This window comes from Amblyraja radiata, chromosome 15 (assembly GCF_010909765.2).
Source record: "Amblyraja radiata isolate CabotCenter1 chromosome 15, sAmbRad1.1.pri, whole genome shotgun sequence".
Classification (NCBI taxonomy): Eukaryota; Metazoa; Chordata; class Chondrichthyes; order Rajiformes; family Rajidae; genus Amblyraja; species Amblyraja radiata.
Genome location: NC_045970.1, coordinates 43,218,078 through 43,235,936, shown reverse-complemented (window position 1 = coordinate 43,235,936; position 17,859 = coordinate 43,218,078). Strand labels below are relative to the sequence as shown.

Below are 17,859 nucleotides of genomic sequence, written 5' to 3'. Positions count from 1 at the left end.
TACGCTCTTTTTACCAAAAAAAACTTGCCCCATTAAGTTATGCCCCCAGTCCTTGAAAAAAGATTGACTGTCTACCCTTTATATGCCTCTCATATGTTTCCAGGAGATCTACCCCTCACTCGCCGAAGTTCCTGGGAAAACAATCCAAATTTGTCCAACCTCTCCTTTAGTTTGATTATCTTGATTAGCCTTACAGATTATTACAGGCATTCCCTTTTCACTGACATATATAATCTATTTAATCTTAAAGTACCAAAACTATTACAACTGAAGCTAATGAGTTGAACGTTCTTGCACTTGTTCTTCCAAGTAAAAAAAGATCTCTGTATATCTCAATGGATTTAATACTAACTTCTTTATAATTGTAACCCCTAGTTTTTGATCCTCCTAAGAAATGAAAGTATTCTCAATATTTCTTGCCACTAAACATATTTGTTTTTAAAGACTCAAATCAAAGTCTGCTCTTTTCTACAACAAGACTCAAACCGATTAGTTTTCACAAAAGTTGTAATACTGTAGCACTTGCATTGTCCTTAAAAACCTTATTTTCTCAGAACAGACATCAGAACTGTACACAATGCCCAAAGCATGGCCTTCGCAAAGTCCTGCAAAAGTTCAACAGAAATTATGATGCTTCAATTCAACATTGAGAAAGGAGAGATATATGCAGAATTGTATTTATCCATTTCACTTTTTCCAAAATACTTCTGAGGTGTTGTGACATAGTGTCAAAGGATTTTTATCATGCATTTGAGGACAGGCAGCATCTCTGATCATGTCACAATTGATCAGCTCCTACAATTTTGCAATACTCAGTATCACACTGAAGCATCCGGTAACATTCTTATTCTGAAATGACTGAAGAGGACAAACATCAAAAAATTGCCACCATCTGCCATTGGAAATAAATAACAGTACTTTGCATCAGGTCAGGTCAGGGGGAGTTCCCCCAGCCACGGGTACCAGGTAATCCCGTGCTACCTGCTCCATGGTCGGATAGTTGGCGACTAAACCATCTCCTCCCGGTGAAGGGGGGTTGTGGACCCTGAGCAGGACCAAAAACAAGACCTGTCAAAGTGAGCCAACAGCCATCCACACTTCAGTAGAAGTTGCGATCACTGTCGTACATAGCATTGTATGGAATGATGATAAAGCACACACCAAAATCCTATACTTCCAGCGGCGGAAGTCAGCAGGAACTGGAGGACAGAGATGTGTGGTGCGTCCGTCCCCAATCCTGTTGGAAACCAGCACCACTGCGTCGCTAATGCTTTCAACGATGATGAGTGAATGACTTTGCATAATACCAATTTAAAATCCAAACAATGTTTGCTTTTAATGAATTGTTTACAATAGGTATCTTCAAAGTGTTTCTTCAGGCAAACATTGATCAACTCCCCATCCCCGATAGGTTCACCCATTCATGGCTCTTCATGTGGTGGGATTTTTGCTGTTGGACTGCAGATGGTTTAACATTGCTGAAGTGCCCATGCATGCCATGGCACATCAGCCAGTTGACACCCTCCCACGCACTCTATTCATCTGTCGATTAGGTCCTGGGTTTTCTCTTAGATCTCAGCGTTCAGGTCCCTGCAAATCTGTTTTTATTCCATTGAGGAAAAGTGATGCTTCCAATTCAAGAATGTCTTGCATATGTGATTAATTAGCTCCTTGATCTCAAAATCATTCTCAGCAAACCAATTCTGGTTCTTCTTGTTGGAGAAGTCGTGCCTCTGCACAGATGCTAATTATGTATGACTTCATGACAGCCCATACATTGAACACCCTACAGCTTCCGTAGAGGGGTTGTTGACGGGTTGTTTGGTGTTTTGTCCGAGAAGAGCCAGCTTTATGGGGTTCAAGAGGTTTGACATTAATCTCTTGAGCCAACATTTCTGTTGAAGCTGATGTTTTGGGGTTGGGTTATTGGATATAATGGAGTGGATTAGGCAATCGACAGTCTGGTTTGGTGGGGTGATGTGAACATTTAGGCTGATCTTTGATGATGATATAATCTAGTAGGTGTTAATGCTTGGAGTATGTGTTTTGTGATACTGTGTTGTTTTCATCTCACAAGAATTAGAGTATCTGTTATAATGAATCATTATATTGCACATTGTGTAAGGAAGATTCAATTGCAGTAAGCCTTCCTCACTCCTTCCTCATTGATCACAGCTTGCTTTGGAGTTGTAGAAACAAGGAACTGCAGATGCCATTTTACAAAAAATGAGACAAAGTGCTGGAGTAACTTTGTGGATCAGGCAGCATCCCTGGAGACAAAGTGTTCAAGAAGGAACTGCAGATGCTGGAAGATCGAAGGTACACAAAATTGCTGGAGAAACTCAGCGGGTGCAGCAGCATCTATGGAGCGAAGGAAATAGGCGACGTTTCGGGCCGAAACCCTTCTTCAGACTGATGGGGGGTGGGGGGGGGAGAAGGAAGGAAAAGGGGAGGGGGAGGAGGAGGAGCCCGAGGGCAGGCGGATGGGAGGGTGGGAGGAGACAGCTAGAGGGTTAAGGAAGGGGAGGAGACAGCAAGGGCTAGCAAAATTGGGAGAATTCAATGTTAATGCCATCCGGACGCAAGGTCCCCAGACGGAATATGAGGTGCTGTTCCTCCAATTTCCGCTGTTGCTCACTCTGGCAATGGAGGAGACCCAGGACAGAGAGGTCGGATTGGGAATGGGAGGGGGAGTTGAAGTGCTGAGCCACCGGGAGTTCAGGTAGGTTATTGCGGACTGAGCGGAGGGGTTCGGCGAAACGATCGCCTATTTCGCTGAACACGATCGTTTCGCCGAACACCTCCGCTCAGTCCGCAATAACCTACCTGAACTCCCGGTGGCTCAGCACTTCAACTCCCCCTCCCATTCCCAATCCGACCTCTCTGTCCTGGGTCTCCTCCAGTGTCAGGACCCTTCTTCAGACTGGAAGATGTTGTGTCCCATTCCACCACAGCATTGAGACCATTTAGGAGAATTAGCTTGCCTCTCTTTCATTTGCAGACCTGGATTTTTTCCAAGGTTTTTCCTTATTTTCATCCAAAGGTTCCAGATTTGGACTGTACGCACTGATGATCAAAGTGTGTTATCACCATGGTACAGTGGACCAAAGGATCATAAGGCATTCACTAATTTTGCAAGGCAAGGCACTGAGATCCTGGATCAGTTGATTCTTGATGGTAATGCTCATTCTGAGGATGAGGTACCTCCTCCTGTTGCCTCTGCAAAGAGGGTGCATTCATTCCCTTATGCTTCAAAATGGCCATCCGCTGCCAACCATGTCTCCCTGAATCAATGTCTTCTAAACAGTGGAGTTACTGAACTTTAAAGCAATGTACAGGTCTAATGCTACTGGGATTATTCAAAACAATCCCAATCTTAAAATCGTGGTATACCTATGCTTGGCTTCTTCTAACATGAGGTAGCTGTTGCATGGCCGGTGAGCAAAGTCTCATTTTAGAAACAAGGGGCGGCAAAATAACTAGTGATCAAGCTCTGTGACAAGGGAATTAATGCTCATGTATTCGTGGAAACATATATATAGGGACTACCTGGTGCTTTAGTACTCCTAATCTTTTTTTATAAATAACAAAATTATTGAAATTCTCATTGCGAACTGCGAAACAATGTTCAAAATTTTGAAGTACAATTATGACAATGACAAAGCGTACATTTCTATTTTACTAGAAATCATAATAATAGATAATTTGAATCCACAAATACCTCTGGTACACTGCGTTACCAGATTTAATGTTTACGATCTCGATTATCTCCCCATTTTGCAAAAAAAAAATTGAGAATCAGAACAAAAATTATTTTAACCACTTAACTTGGGACGGAATGAGTCACGCGTCTGAGAGTTACCTTCCAAATGACAATTAATTTTAGGAAAGGAGTATCAAATATACTTTAAATTAGTAGCAATAATCAGTCCAAGAAATTTGAATTTCCAGGAGAAATGCAAAGCCCGTTATTTTCAAACGACACCACTATCGCGAAAGCAAAACAAGGCGAACATTACAAAACATCCCAATCGTGCCACTCTCCGGTGTAATTGCATGTCCTTACAGCCCGCCGGTATTCGTTCCCCTGAGGACGACAACATACCAGGACTCCGGCATTTAAAACCACGCAAGCAGTTTCTTGCACAGGGCACGTGTGTATGCGACGAACAAAAATCAAAAGAAACAATTTCACTCCACTGAGTAATCGAGAGCAAGTCAGCAGTGGGTCAAAAGTAGGAAAACTGACACCAAAGCGCACAACACTGTCGGCAAACAAGCCGGTGAAAGGGAGACCCCTGGGCGGCTGCAAAGCCTGGGTCCGCAGGCTCCACTCACTCCCCTACTTACCGACAGTTCACTGTTGGAGGGCTCCCTGTAAGAGACGGCCCTGATCACCCCGGCTCGCCATTCCCATTCATGGATTCTCAACACGTCCAACTCACAGCCGTTGTCACCCACGCAGACGAAACGCTTGCCGACCAGTTCCATCCGCGGACCCGCCGCCATGTCCTCCTCGTCTCCCCTTCCCCTGCTTCAAGCTCGCGAAATGCGAAGAAAATACACTTCACCCAACTGACATTTTTCTTTCTCTCGCTCTCGCTCTGTCTGTCTTTCTCCCCAAAATCAATCTTGCTGAGATTGGTCAAGAACGAGGAGAGAAAGGAAGAAAAAAAAAAGCACAATGGGAGTATGTGTTGGGGGAGGGAGATTAAAAAATCAGCCAGAAAGGAGCTCGGTAAAGTGGAGGAGGCGCCGCTCAGGGGGCCGCCTCGGCCGTCCCGTCGCCGCCGTTGCCGCCGTTACCGCCGCTCCCGCTCCCGCTCGCCGCTCGAGGCCCCGAGTTCGCCGCAACCGACATCCAGCGCGAGGGAGCTGCGTATCCCTCCGCTGCAGGGGTTATAGAGAGAGGGAGAGGAAGGGAATGGAAAAACGCTGTTGTCTCCGTCCGCCAGCCCGGGCGACCACGCGCTTCCCCCACCACAAAAACCAGACAGCAAATAGTTCTCCAACCAGCAGCCGCAACCGCAGCACTCTGGCGCTTGGCATCGCTCTCCACCCCCACCAATACACTTTGACAGCTCTGCGGAGGTCACAGCCTCTTCTCTTCTCTCCCCTCCCCCACCCCCCATGACATTTATGTTTTGAAAATAATTTAAGCCATAATTCACGCAGAACATATGGAGAACATTAAGCAGATGGTTGGTATCACGGACATGGACTTGGCAATATGTGTGTTTCCCCTAACATTGCACCTTTTATTCCCTCAAATAAGGTCTAGATTTTTAAATATATAAATGTAGCTTCTTTACTGACATCTCTAAGGGCATGTGTACAGCTGTCGCCGTCGAATTGAGCTTAATGCCATTTGGTGACATAAGATCTGATGGAGTTAAATTACAACCCAGCATCAATCTTGTGTGTGTATGTGTGTGTGTGTGTGTGTGTTGTAAAAAGGAATTTCCTTAAATCTGAGGTCATTTTCATCAACAGTGATTCTCAATCCCAGTATTTTACTGCATTGTTTTGAACATTTGCTCCATTTAATACGATTTTTGACGTTAACCCTGCTGTAAGGCTGTTTTATTCTCTATACGAAACCGAAAAAGCATTTGTTCTTTGTATTGCTATCTCAAACACGACTCCCAGACTGCAACGTCAAGGGAGGAGGCGGGGAAGTAAACGAGCCAGTCCCAATTGAATGCCAGCGCCAATTAAACAGCACAGCTGAGACAAAGATTATAACAAAGTGAACGGGAGTAAACTGTGGCAGAATCACATTTGAAGACTCGTATAGATTTAGTTATTGGTAGGTATAGACAATTTAAGTAGATTTGTAGATTTCAATCTTTGTAAATGTAACAAATTTGGACATGGATTTTTTTAATTGTCTCAACTTCGAATAAATAATATATATAAATATATTAAATGATTTATACCAATTCAATTGAAAACGTTGAGCAACTAGATTTTTTTTGGGGAAACCGACACAAACCAAGTTTATACACGACGATAAAACCTTAATTTTACGAAGGAAGTTCGTTTACTAGAGGGTTGTCCGTGGTTTGCATTGAAAGTGTTTCCTTGATTATGTTCTGCCTTGAGGCGTAAATCATCCAGAATACTTATTTAAATCATCTCAAAATTAAAGATAATTATATACCAACATTGTACAACATTTTATCTTGTTTATCCAAGATGATTCGATGTACATTTATACCGAGTTTAACCTTACTTGGCGGAATTGTAAATATTTTCTATGCTATAATCTTTAATGACTGTGAATCCACTGCAGGAATTCACAGGAACTACACGGAATAACCTGCACCAAATGATTAAAGTGAAATAGATCCCGCCCAAGCTCTGGTCCCCACCACCTTCTTCCCATTGAGAGAATTGGTATTGATATTCTCACAATCTTTTAAAATTATTTAAATGTTATAAAGAGTTCCAGGTTCCAGCCTCGTGCAAATTCCTTGTATGCAATGACACGCTCCGGTAAATTTCTTCTCCCTGGTAGATCACTATCTTGTTTGAGCCCAGACAATGTTGAACCTCCCTGTATACATGTTTGAATGATTGAAAATGGGAAGCCAAGATGATTAATTTTACGAGAGATTTTCAAAACGATGTGAAGAAACCATCAACTTTCTTTTGACCAATGAACGGCTAGATTTAACATGTAGGAAGGAACTGCAGATGCTGGTTTACAAAAAGCTGGAGTAACTCAGTGGGTCAGGCAGCATCTCTGGAGAAAAGGAATAGGTGACATTTCAGGTCGAGACCCTCCTTCAGGCTGAGAGACAGAAGAGAGGGAACTGAGAGATTGAAAAGATACAGAGAACAAATTAATGAAAGATGTGCAGAAATAATCTGTCTTTTTGCATATCTTTTGTTGATTTGTTCTATGTACCTTTTCATATCTCTCTGTTCCCTCTCCCCCGACTCTCTGTCTGAAGGAGGGTCTCCACTCAAAACGTCACCTATTCCTTTTCTCCAATGATGCTGCCTGACCTGTTGAGTTCCTGGATTTAATGGTCTATCCAAGGTCTATTCCATTCACAAACCTTCAGGGAACAAAGCAGTCCAGGGTTCCATGCAACAAGACCTTCGCAACATCCAGACATAGGCTGATAAGTAACAAATATTTATACACAACAAAAAAAGTCAGGTAATTATCTTCTCCAACAAAGAGATCACTTACCTTTAATTTTCAATATTTTTACCATGATCAGTAAAATTACCCATCATTACCCACCCTGTGGGGTGTTGACCAGAAGCTCAGCTGATCCAAACAAAAACCAGTGGGGTTTTGGGAGCTGGTCAGAGACTGAGTGTATTGTGGTGAGTGATTTATTTTCTGATACAGCAAACCCTTTCTACCAACAAATAGAACATTTCCCACTTGAAGCAATACTCTCCTCATGCCTGGTTGAGTGCATCTCCAAGAGCAAACAAGTAGCTTGATGCCATCATGACAAAAGTATCATGTTTGATTGATACTCCATCAACCACTCTAAACATTCATTATTTATATCACCACCACACAGTGAGAGGTAGTACTGCTTAGACTACACACAAATTCTACCACTAAGCTGAGCAAAGACAGCAGGCACATGGAAGCATCTACATGTGTATTCCACTCCCAACACCCGCATCTTTAAGACTTGGAAATATATGCCCAAATCCTTCAACATCCTTGTGAGTTAGTAATCGCTGTCTAATAACAAGAGGATTTCAGTATAGGAGGAAAGAGGTTCTTCTGCAGTTGTATAGGGCTCTGGTAAGACCACATCTGGAGTATTGTGTACAGTTTTGGTCCCCTAATTTGAGGAAGGACATCCTTGTGATTGAGGCAGTGCAGCGTAGGTTCACGAGATTGATCCCTGGTATGGCGGGACTGTCACATGAGGAAAGATTGAAAAGTCTAGACTTGTATTCACTGGAGTTTAGAAGGATGAGGGGATATCTTATAGAAACATATAAAATTATAAAAGGACTGGACAAGCTAGATGCAAGAAAAATGTTCCCAATGTTGGGCAAGTCCAGAACCAGGGGCGACAGTCTTAGAATAAAGGGGAGGCCATTTAAGACTGAGGTGAGAAAAAACTTTTTCACCCAGTTGTGAATTTGTGGAATTCCCTGCCACAGTGGGCAGTGGAGGCAAAATCACTGGATGGATTTAAGAGAGAGTTAGATAGAGCTCTAGGGGCTAGTGGAATCAAGGGATATGGGGAGAAGGCAGGCACGGGTTATTGATTGGGGACGATCAGCCATGATCACAATGAATGGCAGTGCTGGCTCAAAGGGCCGAATGGCCTCCTCCTGCACCTATTTTCTATGCTTCTAATAGGCCAGCAAAAGCAGTTTCAATAATAATACTCCAATGAAAATTTGATAAATATTTAATGGGGAAAAATAATTACAGGCTTCTCAGGAATGAATAGGAAAATGTAATTATTTGAATTCCTGTACAAAGATCCAACACAAGCATGTTGTATCAAATGGTCCCCTGCAGTGCTACATCATTTTCCAATTAAATTATCCTTTATTCTTGCTCTATTTTCATAACATGTAAAATTTTGTTTATTGACAATTATATTTTCTTTTTAATTTCCCCATTTTGAAAATTATATTGAATCTCATTCACCCATCATTTCAGGGGGAAAAAATCCACATATAAATGAATGGCCAAGATATAGAGTAGACAGTTAGAATCTTCTACCTAGGGTGGAAATGTCAAAGACTAGAGGACAAAGCTTTAAGGTGAGAGGGGCAAATTTTAATGAAGATGTGCAGGGCAAGTATTTTACACAGAGAGTGATGGCTGCCTGGAATGCGCTCTCAGGGTTGGTGGCGGAGTCAAAGGTTCAAAGGTCTTTTATTGTTACGTGTACCAATTAAGGTACAGTGATATGCGAATTACCATACAGCCATACTAAAAAAGCAACAAGACACACAACTACATAAAAGTTAACATAGACATCCACCACAGTGGATTCCCCACATTACTCACTGTGATGGAAGGCAATAAAGTCTAATCTTCTTGCCTCATTTTACTCCTGCGGTCGGGGCAGTCGAACCATCCGCAGTCGGGGCGATTGAAGCTCCCGCAGCCGGCGGCCGAAGCTCCCGCTTCGGGGCAATCAAAGCTCCCACGTCGGGGCGGTCGAAGCTCCTGCGGCTTGGAGTTCCCGATGTCAGTCTCTAACCAGAGACCACGAGCTCCACGATGTTAAAGTCCGCAGGCACCCGTGGTAGAGTTCAGAGGTCAATCCCTGGCAAAGAGATCGCGGGCTCCGCGATGTTCAATTCTCGCAGGCTTCCAGGGTGGAGTTTTCTAAATCGGTCTCCGCCAACTCCTCGATGTTATGATGCAGTGCGGACAGAGATACGATAAGGAAAGAAATTGCATCTCCGTCAAGGCAAGAGATTAGAAAAAGTTACCCCCAACTCCCACCCCCACCCCCCATATAAAACAAGCTAAAGAACATATGTTGGTGGTGTCCAAGAGGCTTTTAGATAGGTACATGCATATGGAAGGGTGTGGAGCACACAGGCAGAGGAGATTAGTTTAACTTGGCACCATATTCAGTGTGGGTCGACAGGTCATTGTGAGCCGAAGGACGTATTCCTGTGCTGTATTGTTCTACATTCTATGTTAATAAATGTTATGCATCTCTCTGCATGGTGGAAGATATCAAAATGTATACCCAAAAATAATATATAACCAAGGAATTTTATACAATTAATACTGCTGCAGAAAAATGACCAGACAAATTAAAATGAATAAAAGTTAACAAATTCTTGGGACCTCTTGACCTGCATCTTAAACTTCTAAAGGACCTAGTGGTTGCAATAGTGAATGCATTGAAATCAATTTGTGGGTTTTGAGGTGACTAATGAGGCCGATATGGAAACCACAGACTCAGGAGGTGATTCACAGAGCAAACATGTGAGTAAGCTGTGAGACAGTGTTCATCATGGGGCTAGGTGTGTCTCATGACTGAAGCCAGTTATGATGTTGCACTTCATAAAGAAAGCTCTGGGTACATTGTTGATTCTTTTTTCTCTGTCGTTTGGTAAATACCCTTCCATATCAGAGCTTGTTATTGAGGACCTGTTTTAGCAGTCTGGTATCAGCAGAATCATTTAGAGTCAATTCTGCTCAAGTGTCAGTTCATTTGTTGGTGCAATCTCAAGATTTGACTACAATTCAATTTAAGGTAGACTGCCACTCTATCCTTTGTAAACTCCTTCAACTAAAACTTTGCAGCTTGTTTTCTTACATGCAGCAAATCCTATTCCCACTTATGGTTGGTACAGTGCAAGTTGTATAACTCTCATTTTAAAACCTTTATCCTCATTTTTGTTTTCAAATGACCAAATTTCCATGACCTTGTTCCTACCTAACATGCATTTTCTTCATCCCACTATTGTCCCTATTTACAGTAAATCTTTCCATAACTGGGCAGGTATGCTGAGGTTCTGTTTAGTTTAGTTTAGTTTAGAGATACAGCATGGAAACAAGCCCTTTGGCCCACTGTCTGAGCCGACCAGTGATCCCCGCACACTAACACTTTCCTACACTAGGGGCAATTCGCAATTTTTTACCAAAGCCGATTAAACTACAAACCTACACATCTTTGGAATGTGGGAGGAAACCAGAGCACTTGGAGAAAACCCACACAGGTCATGGGGACAGCGTACAAATTCTATATAGACAGCAGGTAGACAAAAATGCTGGAGAGGCAGAGGGTGAGGTAGCATTTATGGAGCGAAGGAAATAGGCCGAAACCCTTGGGGGAGGCCCGAAACGTGTCGCCGCCCCAAGCCTCCAATTTCATCTTAATAACTTTTCGTTTGACTCCTCCCATTTCCTCCAAATACAAGGCGTAGCTATGGGCACGTGCATGGGCTCTAGCTATGCCTGGCTCTTTGTAGGGTACGTCGAACAATCCTTGTTCGAGATGTACCAGGGCCCCATCCCCAAACTCTACCTCCGCTACATCGACAACTGCATTGGTGCTACCTCCTGCACCCACACACAACTCACTGACTTCATCCATTTCACCACTAACTTCCATCCGGCACTCAAATACACCTGAACCATTTCCGACATTTCTGGACCTCACTATCTCCATCGCAGGTGATAGACTTCTGACCGACATCCACTATAAACCCACTGACTCCCATGGCTATCTGGACTACACTTCTTCCCACCCTGCTTCCTGTAAGGACTCCATCCGCTACTCCCAATTCCTCCGTCTACGCCGCATCTGCTCCCAGGATGAGGTGTTCCACACCAGGGCATCGGAGATGTCCTCATTCTTCAGGGAACGGGGGTTCCCCTCTTCTACCATAGATCAGGCTCTCACCAGGGTTTCTTCGATACCCTGTGACAATGCTCTCTCACCCCATCCCCCCACTCATAACAAGGCCAGAGTCTCCCTAGTCCTCACCTTCCATCCTACCAGCCGTCACGTACAACAAATAATCCTCCGTCATTTTTGCCACCTCCAATGTGACCCCCACCACTTGCCACATCATCCCATCTCCTCCCCATCCGCTTTCCGCAGAGACTTTCCACTTTCCCTTGCAACCGCAAGAAATGCTACACTTGTCGCTTTACCTCCCCCCTTGACTCCATTCAAGGACCCAAGCAGTCTTTCCAGGTGCACCTCCTCCAAGCTCATCTATTGCATCCGCTGCTCTAGATGTCAGCTGATCTACATCGGTGAGACCAAGCGTAGGCTTGGCGATCGCTTCGCCGAACACCTCCGCTCAGTTCGCAATAACCAACCTGATCTCCCGGTGGCTCAGCACTTCAACTCCCCCTCCCATTCCGAATCCGACCTTTCTGTCCTGGGCCTCCTCCATTGTCAGAGTGAGGACCACCGGAAATTGGAGGAGCAGCACCTCATATTTCGCTTGGGCAGTTTATACCCCAGCGATATGAACATTGACTTCTCTAATTTCAGGTAGTCCTTACTGTCTCCTCCCCTTCTTAGCTCACCCTCTAGCCCTTTGGCTCCTCCTCCCTTTCTTCTTTCTGCCCCCCCCCCCCCCCCCCCCACCCCCCCCCCCCCCCCCCTCCCACCCTCACATCTGTCTGAAGAAGGGTTTTGGCCCGAAACGTTGCCTATTTCCTTCGCTCCATAAATGGTGCCTCACCCGCTGTGTTTCTCCAGCATTTTTGTCTACCTTCGATTTTCCAGCATCTGCAGTTACTTCTTAAACTATATAGACAGCACCCAAGATCAGGATCTAACCTGGGTCTCTGGTGCCGTAAGGCAACAATTCTACTGCTGCACCATTGTGTTTTGTTGTTTTAAGATGGTTTTTAAACCTTCCCTAAATTCTGGAAGCAAATCTGTGTCAATAAACAAATGATGCACAAACTCTGTTCTGTGATCCATCTGATCCATGCGCACTGCTTTCCTACCTAGTATTGCCAAGTGGGTTCCTAGACCTGGCTCATGATCACTGAAATCATGCATGTACAGAGTTTTCCATCTTAAATGACAGACGGAGGATTATTAGAACAACTTTGATAGATAGTTTTTGTAATTCCAGTCACCTGTCACTTTAATTTTCCATGACTTTCCCATATGAACCTCTTTCTTCATCATCCTGCACTAATGTAATGATCCTTAAAAACTTGAGGAAGAGCAATTTTCCTTTTGAGTAGACACATTACAACCTCTGACCTCAACACTGATTTCAACAATTTTGGATAATCAAAATTTATATGCAATATTTAAGTATTCATTACATCTTTCTCTCGAAATTTCAGGATATTTTTGTAGTTGCAGCTCCTCCAGATTGATCTTTTTCTCTATTTTGTATCTTTTATGGCCATCTCTGTATCGCCAGTTTATGATTTTCGGCCTCCACCCAATGCAAATCTTCACTCCCCCCACCCCCAGCTTCCTCTGATTACCTTCTGCTGACCTTTCTCTGCATTGTAATGTTTATTTTTTTTAATTTAACTTTGAAATTATGTTCTTGACCTGAAACCATAATTATGCTTCTCCCTTGACAGAAGCTGTCTAACCTGAATATGGCTTTTCTATTTGATTTAAAACTTCTGCCTTTGACTCAATTCTCCTAGTGTGGATCAGTGTCAAATTCCATTTGAAAACTCTGGAAATACCTCCTGTGTTTTATTCATGATGCACTACATGAACACATTGTATATTACACCTGGCCATTTTGATGTTTTTAAATGAGTATTTATGATAGTCTCCAATCACAATCTTAAAGCAAATCTCCCTAAATACAATGCAAAATAGCAATTAATTCACACTCACAGCCAATTTACTCCTATATTATCTCAAAATGTACATTTAATTGGTGACCAGATTGTTATACCATGTAATTTATATTCTATCGTTCAGAATCAGGGTTTTTTGAGCCAAAATGTATTTATTCAAGGATTAATCACCTTCTTTAAAAAATTATTATTGTTTAGGCTGCATTCTGAACCTTAGCCTTGCCAAAGTATTTTCCCATCCCAGGCCCCTATATTACCTTTCCGAAGTGTAATTGTTCTGGTCAATTGAGTGTGTGTAAATACTTTCCTTCCCTTTGGATTCCTTTTCTTTAATTTGTTCATGTTGCAGGATTTGGCATCACTAAGGACAGGCGAGTATTTACTTGCTAAGACATTTCCAACAGCACTTGAGAAATGTTATATTGGACATGTATTCTTGTGCAGACAGGATTGGGTAAAGGTGACAGAAGAACCAGAGTTTTTTTTATAATAATCCAACAATGTTACAATCATTGTTACTTGTTAATGTGAAATTATTAGCTGAACTATCCACCTTCTTGCCCTGTCAGGCATGTCCAGCCCCACTTTTGAAAGAGTGCTGCCAGCATTTTCTGCTTGTACTTCAAATTTAGTACTTTCAGGTTTTAAAAAAAACTGTTAAATTCAGAGCGTTTAAGAAGGAACTGCAGATGCTGTACATTTCGGGTCGAGACCCTTCTTCACTCAAATGTTGGTCTGAAGAAGGGTCTCGACCCGAAACATTGCCTGTTTCCTTCGCTCCATAGATGCTGCCTCACCCGCTGAGTTTCTCCAGCATTTTTGTCTACGTTAAATTCAGAGCACTCTGTTTTCCTTGGAATGACAAACTTGAAGTTCTGTTCTACTTTCCAACAGGGTTCTTGTGTGTTCCCTCACGAACTCCCTCTACAATCTAAAATTGGCTTCTCTCATAAGATCATAAGTGATAGGAGTAGAATTAGGACATTTGGCTCATCAAGTCCTGACCGCCATTCAATAATGGCTGATCTATCTCTCCCCCGTAACGCCATTCTTCTGCTTCACCCCATAACCTCTGACAACCTGTACTAATCAAGAATCTATCTACCTCTCCCTTAAAAATATCCTCTGTGGCAAAGAATTCCACAGATTCACCACCCTCTGACTAAATAAATTTCTCCTCATCTCCTTCCTAAAAGAACGTCCTTTAATTCTGAGGCTATGACCTCTAGTCCTAGACTCTCCCACTCGTGGAAACATCCTCTCCACATCCATTCTATCCAAGCCTTTCACTATTCCTTCCCATTTCTGATGGTCTTTAACCTGAAACATTAACTCTCTTTTTCTTTCCACAGAAGTTGCCCAACCTGCTGAGTGCTACTTGCATTTTCATTTTTTTTTTGTGGAAGATTTTCTGGCATCATCATTCACCTCAGAACCCACAACGCAAGAGTGGAAGCAAGTCATCCTTGATTCCGAGAGACTGCCCCACAAGAGAGCAAGGAGGACTTTGCAATGTGCCACGTTTTGTTCAATCTAGGTAATACATCAGCAATACATAAGAGCCTATGTAATAACACATAGTAATTGCCATTTATTAGGCAAAATAATTATTTTAAGTAACTTCTCTTCCTTTTTGCCCCCTTGGGGTCTCAGGTCTTTCATCAAATCAGACCTGGCACAGAGAAAAGTTTGAGTTTGAGTTTAGTTTATTGTCACATCTACCCAGGTACAGTGAAACGCTTTTGTTGGCAGAGGCAGGGTGAACTGATGTACACACCCCTTCGAATCTGCCAGTAAGTCCTGAATTCTGTTTTGCAAAGCATCTGTGAAAATCTGGGAGATGTTGTGCTGTTTAAATGGCAAAACATCTGCACTTTTAATCAGAACTGCCAACAAAATGCGTCATAATCCAACCCAATATAGTCAAGAGACAATTCTAGATCATGCTCAAGTCCAAACTAACCACACAGGCACCCATTGATTGTGGCAAGGCTTGTTTGCTATAACTGGTTACAAAGCATCACTGCCAATAACACATCCTCCCCTGAAGGACTCAATGTGTGCTATGCTTATTGTAGGAGCCATTCATGCTTAGGCTAGTTACTGTTAGCATATTTTATTGTTTTGTCTAAATATTTCTAGCAATATTGTGTTGTAAGCTTGTGGGTGGGCTTTAGATACGTAGATGAACGTTACATATAGCGTAGTCGCAGGGAGTGGCTAGATCAGACTGGAGTGAGCACGGGAGAAAGAATACAGTTTTTACCAGATCAGATAGTAAGAACGGAAGCTACGATTTGTATAAGGATAAAGAGGATCTGGTATTTTGAACAGAAGGACAGTAGAATTATGTCACCCGCCTCAACAGCATCATGTGCACCCGTACGCACGGTCACTATTGCAGATGTCTGAACAGCCTTCCTGAGAGTGAACCCAAGAAAGCAACTGACCTGGATAGAGATCCCACTGTGCCATTAGAATCTGCGCAGACCAAATGGCGGAAGTATTCCTGGAGGTCTTTAACCTCGCTCTCTTCTAACCTTAGGTTCCCCCACCTGCTTTGAGAAGAAGACTATCATCCCCATGTGAAACAAAAACAAGCAAGCGAGCCTTATTGACTACCATCCGATGGTTCTGATATCCACCATCATGAAGAAATAAGGAACTACAGATGCTGTTTTACACAAAAGGACACACAGTGCTGGAGTAACTCAGTGGGGCAGGCAGCAATTCACAACTCTTATTCACAATTCGCAACAGAGAAGGGTCTCAACTGAAATGTCATCTATCCATGTTCTCCAGAAAATTCTGCTGACCGGCTGAGTTACTCCAGCACCATGTCATTTTCAATCCCATCTCACACTTTCTGGTTTAATCTCTGACCTTTGTTTTAATCATCTGCCGATCAAACCCTCCTCACACCTGTGTCCACCTGCCATGCTTTGTCCTGCTTCTCCTCTCTTCCTACATTTCTCTCCCACCTCCCCATCGTAATCAGTGTGAAGAAATGTCCCAACCCGAAATGTCACCTATCCATGTTCTCCAGAGATGGTGCCTGACCCGCTGAGTTACTCCAGCACTTTGTATCTATCATCTTGAAGTGCTTTGAGATGCTGGTCATATCGTGAATCAACTCCAGCTTTCCAGACAAACTTAACTGCTGCAAAAGGTACTTGGCAAATAGCATCTCCCTAGCCCTACACTCATCCCTGGAACATATAAATAATTAGGACACTTATGATGGATTTATAAATGACTCTGGCTCCACCTTCAACACCACAATTCAAACTGATTGCAAAATCCTGGACATAGGACTTGGCAACCTCCTCTGCAACTGCAACGAAGAAGAAAGCTTTAACACAGTGTGCTACTCAACCAGGAGCTACAATAAAATTGTGGGCATCGAGGTCATAAGTGAGCATCAGCTAGAATATGGGTAGGGGAATTTTGGATCTTTGTGAAGTGAGGGATGGAGGCTAGACAGAAGTGCTTTGTAATAATGTGGTCTGCATGAGAGTTTCAGTTACATGGCAATTTTAAGGGAATGGAAGTTGACTTTGTAATAATGAGGCAGATGTCTGTTTGACAGCTCAGCCAGTATCAACTACATTTACTTTTCAGAAAATGTTGGTGAGCTGTCTTCTTAATTCACTGTAGTCCCTTTGGTGTTGATACCCCTACTGTTCTAGAGTGATTACTTCCTGTGCTTCACTTCAAGTTGGAGGTGGTGAAAATGTTGGAGGATTATATGCTGTATGCGACAGGTGATGGGGTGGAAGGTGAGGACAAGGAGGACTCTATCCTTGTTACGAATGGGGGGGGGGGGAGGGGGACTAAGAGCGGAGCTGCAGGGTATCGAGGAAACCCTAGAGAGCCTCATCTCTAATGGATGAGGTGAATCCCCGTTTCCTAAAGAATTAGGACATCTCCGATGCCGTGGTATGGAACACCTCATCCTGGGCCCAGATGCGGCGTAGACGGAGGAATTGGACCTCCATAGCTATCTTGACTGCACTTCTTCCCACCCTGCTTCCTGTAAAAACTCTATCCCCTACTCCCAATTCCTCCGCCACCTCCAACAGGATCCCACTACTGGCCACATCTTCCCATCTCCACCCCTTTCTGTTTTCCGCAGAGACCGTTCCCTCTGAAACCCTGGTCAACTCGAACCTTCCCACCCAAACCACCCCCTCCCCAGGTACTTTCCCCTGCAACCGCAGGAGATGCAACAGCTGTCCTATTTCGGTAGCAGAAAAAACTGTCCCTTTACCTCCCCCCTCGACTCCATCCAAGGACCCAAACAGTCTTTCCAGGTGAGGCAGAGGTTTACTTGCACCTCTTCCAACCTCACCTACAGTATCCGCTGTTCCAGGTGTCAACTTCTCTACATTGGTGAGACCAAGCGCAGGCTCGCCGATGTTTCGCTGAACACCTCCGCTCAGTCCGTCTTAGCCTACCTGATCTCCCGGTGGCTCAGCACTTCAACTATCCCTCCCATTCCCGATCTGCCCATTCTGTCCTGGGCCTCCTCCATTTTCAGAGTGAGGTCCAGCACAAATTGGAGGAACAGCACCTCATATTTT

The 17,859-nt window shown here is 43.5% G+C and overlaps 1 protein-coding gene across 5 annotated transcripts in view; it reads right to left on the bottom strand.

The window, feature by feature from the left end:
* Nucleotides 1-4,787, bottom strand: part of jmjd1c (jumonji domain containing 1C) — a 120,277-nt gene extending 115,490 nt beyond the window's left edge. For all 5 annotated transcript variants that reach the window (XM_033034273.1, XM_033034275.1, XM_033034277.1 and 2 more), the window contains exon 1: nt 4,351-4,787. In XM_033034273.1, the coding sequence (XP_032890164.1) occupies nt 4,351-4,509 (159 nt within the window). In that variant the 5' untranslated portion in view covers nt 4,510-4,787. The remainder of the gene's footprint in view (nt 1-4,350) is intronic.
* Nucleotides 4,788-17,859: the final 13,072 nt, after the last annotated feature.